The sequence below is a fragment of the Saccostrea echinata genome, unplaced genomic scaffold, assembly GCF_033153115.1.
Source record: "Saccostrea echinata isolate AGI-Se365-2 ecotype Australia unplaced genomic scaffold, CSIRO_AGI_Sech_v1 ptg000001l, whole genome shotgun sequence".
Classification (NCBI taxonomy): domain Eukaryota; kingdom Metazoa; phylum Mollusca; class Bivalvia; order Ostreida; family Ostreidae; genus Saccostrea; species Saccostrea echinata.
In genome coordinates this window covers 41,421,325-41,429,475 of record NW_026889750.1, presented here as the reverse complement: position 1 = coordinate 41,429,475, position 8,151 = coordinate 41,421,325, and the positions used below count along the sequence as shown (strand labels likewise).

The window sequence follows — 8,151 nt, the reverse complement described above, 5'->3', positions numbered from 1 at the left end:
TTATTGACGAAACATTTAGATGTTCTTAGTCGATATGTTAAATTTTATCTGTATCATTTGTATTATTTTTCTTTAAAATTTGCATGACATATTGTATTATATAATTAAGGAGAGGAACTAGTAAGTTATTTTAGAACTTGTTTCCAATTCTTTTGATTTAATCAATAAAATATGCTCAAAACAAAACAGACTTACCTAGTTATCTTTCTTAGATCCCTCCACTCGTCTTTGAGAGATAATTCATTATTTTATTGTTGAGAAATATTCAAGAAACAAAATACAAATGTATATGTTAATAAATTGATAAACATTTTTATACAACAAATATTCAAATGATATATGCACATTATGAACTAATTTTCATTTTCCTTTCATATTTTAATCATTCCAGAAATAAAACATTTTACTAAGAATGCTATGGAATGAAAAAAAAGTCGAAAAGAACCACCTCAAAGATACAATAACTCTGTACAGGTATGCACATTCAAATGTCATTCCCAATCTTCTGGGCTGTCATCTCTCTCTCTCCCTCTCTCTCTCTATTGCAAATACTTAGTGTGTACTTTAGATGTCGAAGTCAATGTACACATACATACATGCACAGTATATTTGACTGTGGTGGTAAACATGCTTGTAACTTACACGAGCGTCAACTTTATTGAAAGGGTATTCCGCGATTTATCATATCATACATGTACGTGGAAATGACATTTAAACACATTATTACATAACGTATAATGCTCCATTGTAATAATTGTATACATATAAGATAATAAGAATAGATTTTGACAGAACTCGAATAAATTTCCACCTGGCCTCGATGCCAACAACGATGGTAAATTCCTGACGGTGTTTCTTGAGATCCGTGTTCCGGAAACACTGAATGTGACTTGCTACTCTTTAAACGTCATCATATGGTCGATCCCTTTTAGGTGTGCTGGCGCAGCAGGAGAATGTGGCAGTCAATAGAGTGAGGGCAGCTCCTGCGGCCGTTAAATAAAATGCCCAATAGAACGTACAGGTACCTACAAAATAAAAACAAACATGTAATTGCGTCGTGTGATCTTTGCTGGTTGTACACCTTTAAAATTAATCGTATTGCATACCTTTTCCTGTTTTCTACAGAACAATCCCTCAAATAAAAAATAACTAAATAAGAAATACCCTTTCAAACATTGTAGTACTTATGGACCACCCAGGAGAGAAATCCCCCCCTCCCCTATGTCCTTTTTTGTCGAAAATTTGGCATCTCTTGGACATTTATAAGAAAGAATATGTTCAAATCGCTCACGTGCCATATAGCGCCGTAAAAAACATTTACTTAGGAAAGTGTCTTATCCTCCCCCCTCCCCCCTCCCGCATGAAATAGGTTTGTTTTACGTTTGGGGAAGCCATACTTCTCCCTTAGAAGTCTTGCTCTAGGGTGAAACTGCTTCTAGAGGGATATAGCTTACTCTAGAGCAATACTTCCGCCCCCACCCCGGAGGTCTCGTTCTAGAGGGAGCCCCCTCAAGTGAACTCTACTGACCACTTACTTGATGGGAAAAGGAGCTTGGTTTGTATGTCCTTAATTTATCATTCTCATCTTATCCCCGTATATCCTTATGTACATCGTTTATATACATGTATATGATACTTCTCAAAAATTAAATCGTTAATGAATTATAATTAACATATATAGACTTGATAGGTAGCAGTGTGAAATAAACTTAAATTTTTAAGGTGTTATTTTCACAGTGTGAAAATAACAACAGAACAAAACTCTCCATCTTCCCTTCAAGAAAAGTGATGAAGAGAAAATACTAGTACTCCCTTCAGATAGCGACTGTGGGTAAACCATACTGACACTAACTTAAATGTAAACAGCAAGAGTTCCCCCCAAATGTTTTTTTTTTCCTTGTAGATAGCGAATCGCAGGGACTTTTCTTCGGTGATATATTGTTCAATTTACTACCAAAACAAAAAAGTTAATTTATGTCTTTCTTATTTTTAAAGTAACCATGATAAAATTTTACAACTTCTCTATCAGCAACAGAAGTATCTCTTCTCGCGAGATCACACATTCCTACTGCTTCGCACTACTGAAACCTGTTCCACTCGTTAAAATAATTCCACATACCTATTCAACTTTAAATCTATCTCTCTCTCTCTCTCTCTCTCTCTCTCTCTCTCTCTCTCTCTCTCTCTCTCTCTTCTTTTTAAAAGTATATGTAGATTTAAAATTTATTTAGACCGTGCTCGAGGAATAAAGTTCATATATGATAAGCCACCACTCCCCGCCGGCCTTTCATATATTACATCCGTTACATCCGAATGATCTAAGTAAATAATGTGAAAATATATTCATCAAAACTGATAATTAGTCATCTAGTAAGTACAAAGGACAAGCAGCCGGATAAGGTTTTCTTGTCGTTACATGGTGTGGGGGCATATGTGACCGCTGAAATTCAGGAAAGACTTGTGTCGGAAGCGGTAATTACCTCCACGTATCTGGTGTATTTATCATGATTTCAGTCTATACCTGCAGAACTTTCAGGCAAATTAACCTATAAAAGAGGATGGTGGTTGCAAAATTACACCAATTTATGTTTTATTTTGAGAAACGCCGATTTAATAGGATTTAAGTGTTTGTTGCAGATAGAAATTAATGTTCTGCTTTTATTTCAATTTCTTGTTACACGGGGGTAAATCGCATGTATATCAGCCACATAAAGATGCCACTATTTTTAAATCATATAAAAATAGTAAACTTCCTGACAGAGACGGTTTGATTTTCCGAAAAACGCAGAATCCTTAAGGTGCATTGATACTCTGAAAAGAGAGACAACTCTAAATGGGATAAATGTCCAATTTTTTTCTTTGAAAATTGTCAACTTACAAGGCCATTTCTGTCAAATTTTGCCCCGCATGCAAGTATGCTTAAATTGTTTGTATTTTAATTGTAAAATAAATATCATTTGGAAAATCATAACCATTAAACAGTTAGAGCAAAATTTTATTGATAGTGAACGGAGGGGTCATGCACATTAATGACGCATTTTAGTTACCATCGAATAATGTTGAAATGATAATTAGTACATTACTGTAGAACAAAAAGGACGAGGGGGGGGGGGCAACCGGCCTTTTAATGAACATTTTCAACTGTAAACTGTTGTGCTTGGAAAAGGGGGGCAGCCTCCCCCCTACTAACTTACTATGACATATTTTTATTTACGAGATTCAAATCCCAAAAAATTATTTTCATAATATAACCATGATTATCTATGCCTCTGATGCAACTCACCAAACTTATAAGAACTGGACGTTTGTCCACAAGCCTGTTGTACCTCGGCGCTGGTCCAGCCATGAGGGTAAATAGCCAGACCTCCTCCAATCAGTAAACCTAGGTAAAAAAAAAACAAAAAAACATAAATTCTATACTATATCGAAACATGTATTGGTATATGTATTTCATATCTCATTTGTACTATCCTGAATTAGGATTTTAAGGATTCAAAATAACCCAATCTGATTCCCAGCCGATAGGAGAAAGAGGGGGGGGGGGTAATCGAACTGAAAATAACCAAAATAACGATATTATTGATTGACTTTTGATAGTACATCGCTGTCAACTTAACAATAAACTCATTGTCCATCAATCAACATATCGATCAACTATATTCAATGCCTTTAAGGAAAATGGCTCTTGTGTGGTTATGAAATATAAATCTTGTCTTCATACATGTCAGCAAGCTCCTTGTGTGTAAACTTTTTTTTCATTTTAAAAAGGTCTAGACTTCTGTTAAATCATTGATCCTATGTCAAGAAAGGAAGACTGAGTTAATGAATATCTACATCTAAAACCAAATATAAAGTAAAGTAATGATGAGAAAGAAAACACAGTTGCTAATAAGGGTAAATACTTAGGATCATGGTTCACTAATCTCACTGTGGAATTTACAACTTAACATCTACAATCTCTGAACCTGATGTTTTGACTTTTATATCAGCCAGAGGAAGGGCGAGAATGCGACGGACAAGATCCAGGAATCGAACCCGGGTCCTCTGAATCACTAGTTAGTTGCTCAACTGAGCCGCTATATCTGACCACCGGCGATCGGACCTACCTGACCGCCACATGCTTCCCTCCTTAAAGGTCTTCACCCCCGAGGACTCCGATTTAGATTCTGTTGCCCCATTGTAGGACTTTTAGTGCAAAGGTGGGCAACGGCATCAAATACAACGAGGAGAAAAAAAGCGAAGGACAGACTAGGATTTGTACCCGGGCACCCTAACTCTAGGCACTCAGCTTTCTGTCAACCGATGAAATTACCTACCTGATTACAACACTGTGTTGGAAAAACTAAATCTGCAGTATATTCATGATTTTCAGTTTCTATGGCTTCACTAAGGTCATCTTATACAGACCGGTAGGACCCGGGGGGGGGGGGCACGGAGGGTCGTACCTCCCTTCGCAATAATTTTACAAGTATTTTCTTTATTATATATAGAAAACAAAGCTAATTTATAGTTTGCCACATCAATAAAATTTGCCAGTATATATATAATAGATTAAAAAAACGTCTAACGATCGTAATGGGGTTTTTTTTTTCGCTTGTCAAGAATTTCTGATTTATTTTATACGTCCCCCGACCCCGAAATTACTTCTTACAGACCTGAATCATGGATAGGATTTTATATTAACCACCATGTGAAGATAATTGTGTATCACCATGTACATGTACATACGGTCGACAGTAAATAACAGAAACAAATCTCATCTGGACTCAGCCTCAGTTATAAAGCGGGCGCATGTAAAATGGAGATAAAAAATACTGAAGGATTCAACATTTTTTAACTTGTGTCGGCAATGTGTCCTTCTTTAAACTTCGTTGAATATTGGGGGGGGGGGGGGAGGGGGGGTTAAATACGCATGCATAACAAGTATTTAATTGTAATACGATACTACTGTTCCAAGAAATTAGTCAAAAAATACAAAGACAGCTATATATAAGTACCATGTGCAGCCATTTTAGGAGATAAGAAATCTAGATAGGAGATCGATATTAGATGTGAAGTTCCTCAGCCAATTAATATACCACCGATGATTACGAATTTGACGTGTCTAGGTCACCAATACCACTCGCCGGAGTGGTTTTATTGTCTAGGAGGGGCATTTGTTGGGTTTCCATTTGTTTATCATACTGTTTTATGACCTATGTTTACCTAAAAATAATATATAATACATGTAAAACAAGGACATCAGATGGGCAGTCAGTGATATTGCAGACACATCCACTCCTTGAGCAAATGTTTCTAACATTTTCTGTTCACATTTAATAATGTTCAATCCAGTGCCTCCATTATAAATTTAGTAAGCTTTTGAAATACTTCTACAGTGAATGAAGCATTGTTAAGAAACTATTAGACCGAAGGCAACTGTGACAAAGCCCCCTAGAATTCATAACATTGCTTCATAGGAGTACGGGACCTTATTGTATATAGGATATATACTTTGCGAGATTTTGACACAAGGTATATCTACATAGGTGACCTTTTCAGATATATAAATCTCTCAACAGAGGTACAACACACACGTAGGTGACAAGGGTCCCAGGTGTGGGTGATTTGTTTACACCAACAAACAATCCAGGTCAGTTTTACAGCCCCTCCATTTATCATGACATTACCTAAACCCTGTTTACTTGTGCTAATACACTGTAGATAACATGAATGAAATTCCTAACACACTGGTGCCAAAATCCTCTTTGATTTTGATAAATTCATCAGCATGGCGATACCCCCACCATGGAGCGTGAAGATTACACGCACGGATTTGGTTGTTTTTTGTTGCAGTTTAAGAATTCTAGATGATGTTTCCATCCTCTGACTCAGAGGATTTCCTCTCTCTCTATTCGTTCTCTAATTGTTGGCTGAAAATCTTCGGGAAAAAATAAATCGATAAAAAGAGTATGAATCAGAAATGCATGCATTCTGTTGAAAACTGTCTCTGTTGTATATGATGGTCTGACATATAAACACCAGCAAGCAGATGTGACATCAATTTCTTCTCAATAACTGAAATCATCTAAGCAAATAGCACGTTTTATGCTAGACGATTTCTTAAGTTAATTTATAAATCACTTTTTGAAAGCCCATCTCCAATCACTGAATGAGAATTCAAATTAATTAGAGTAAAAATAAATACATGGGTTTTTAATTTAAAAAAATGTTTTGTTTAGTAGCATGATTTTAAAGGGGACAGTTAACATAAGTACCCTTTATAAAATTAGCCATTACATTGATTGCAACATGACACTGATTGTCCTCATATACCGTCTGATACGTACCTGAACACATCTGTAAAATTCCTGCAATCCTTGCAATGAAAGGGGATATAATGCCTCTGATACAAATAGCCAAAATAGCAATTAGGGCTATAAGGACCGCCAGTCCACATCCGGTCCCCACGGCTATGGTTGCCACTTGCCACCACAGGCTTGGAATGTCACTGAAACTCGAATATCGTCCACACTGCTCTACCATTTCAAATTCATCATTAATGGTCCTCCGTGGGTAGTTGCAGCGTCTGAAAACGCCAAAATACACGGGTACACCATTAAGTTGTCCTTTCAACCAATATGGCATGTAAAACCCAAAACTGGCCCCCACAGCAGCCAGGAGGGACAGTAAAGCCCAGAAAACCCCGATTCCTGAGAGCCTTGTCATTGCTGGCTGTTGCCTCTGTGAGCGGTGTAATAGCTCTGTGTTCCAGGATCCGCTCTCTCCACTCGCCAAGGTCCGTATCATCAGTATAGCACTACAGAAATAAGGAATCCAGCTTCGCCTTCAATTTATGGAAGTTCATTCATGCTAGCGCTCTGTTTGCGCGCCGTTTTATTGTTAATATAGATCATTATCCAATTCTATCAGTATGTATATATATATATATATATCGGTATGCTAGTCGAGAAAGCACACCGAGAGGCAACAGTCCTACTAAATGTCGATTAACCGCACGATACCAACCGGGGATTTGCAACAAAAGATTTCATGTCAAAGTCTATGGCCCTTGTATGAATGTCAACCTTAACTCCGACAAATCTCTGTTTTCTTCCGTTTTACCACACGGTTGGCGAAAATGAATTAAATGAGTTGAATACTTTTTTTCATAATAACTAATCGATTGAGGTTTTTAAAAACAGACTGAATAAATAATTATTCTCTCAATCTCTCTTCTCAATCTTGTGAAGAGGTCCGCTCAGGTAGAACGTAAATAATGGCATTATCCGGGCACAAGTATAAATGTTCCGTAACAAATGAGAGAACACTTGAAAATATTTTACACCGTAAAAAAAAGTCCAGTCGGAGGAAATATTGTGTATTGCCCCGCAATATATCAAAGCATGTTTAAGATTCGTTCCGATTTAAAGACCACATTTGATAACTCTTGACCCGTATTGTACAAAATCTGATATCTCCGTCGATTGTATCTGACATGGAATAAGAATCGACACAACGGCATCCAGAAACAAAGGCGCGTTCTGATCCCACCGTCACGAATTAAGGCGTCTATCATATCTGTGTTGTATCAATGTCCGTAAACCCTTGAGACTATAATGCATAGAAAAGTGCAAATAGATACCAATACACGGCTTACTGAAAGCAATCTAAAATTTTACTTAAGCTTAGGCATTTTCAGGGAAACACGTTCTTGCCATTATGTCTAATGCATATTGCACACTTTTGTTAAACTTGAGGGGAATATACTTCAACTAAATTTAAACAAACCAGGCTTTTATTAATATTGCATGAAAAGAATCATGAGTCATATGTAAAATATCATTTTGAAAGAGAAGACTAGAATTGAACATAAAAACTTTTTTTGGAATGAAAAATAGAAAGAAATGTAATTTTTCAGATATTCTTTCCACAACCTTAGGGTAAAAATGCGTACTGGCCAAAAACAGAGATTCTGAACCCCTGCGCTGGGCCCCAGGGGAGGGTATTATAAGTTATAACATATTTAGAATGGATCTAAGAGGATATTGTATTCTATCAATTCTTAAAATTTACCACACTCTGGCTTTATTTTGTCTAATTTTATAGATCCTCAGATACGCGACAGGCATAGGGGTTTCATGAAAGCTTTTCCTCCCGGATTTTCATACC

At 36.7% G+C, this 8,151-nt stretch overlaps 1 protein-coding gene across 1 annotated transcript; it reads right to left on the bottom strand.

Moving 5' to 3' along the window:
- Positions 1-278: 278 nt before the first annotated feature.
- LOC133191828 (LHFPL tetraspan subfamily member 6 protein-like) lies at positions 279-7,601 on the bottom strand. Its single transcript, XM_061327561.1, has 3 exons — positions 6,330-7,601; positions 3,284-3,382; positions 279-1,025 (listed from the first exon to the last, which is right to left on the bottom strand). The coding sequence occupies exons 1-3, from the start codon at positions 6,787-6,789 to the stop codon at positions 901-903; spliced, it is 684 nt and encodes a 227-aa protein (XP_061183545.1). The 5' UTR covers positions 6,790-7,601; the 3' UTR covers positions 279-900.
- Between the last annotated feature and the right edge of the window lie 550 nt (positions 7,602-8,151).

Coding starts and splice junctions, on each gene's coding strand:
- LOC133191828 (XM_061327561.1), bottom strand. CDS start 6,789: ATGATACGGACCTTGGCGAGTGGAGAGAGCGGATCCTGGAACACAGAG. Junction 3,383..6,329: donor AATTTTACAGATGTGTTCAG/GTACGTATCAGA, acceptor TTTTTTACCTAG/GTTTACTGATTGGAGGAGGT. Junction 1,026..3,283: donor GTCCAGTTCTTATAAGTTTG/GTGAGTTGCATC, acceptor TTTATTTTGTAG/GTACCTGTACGTTCTATTGG.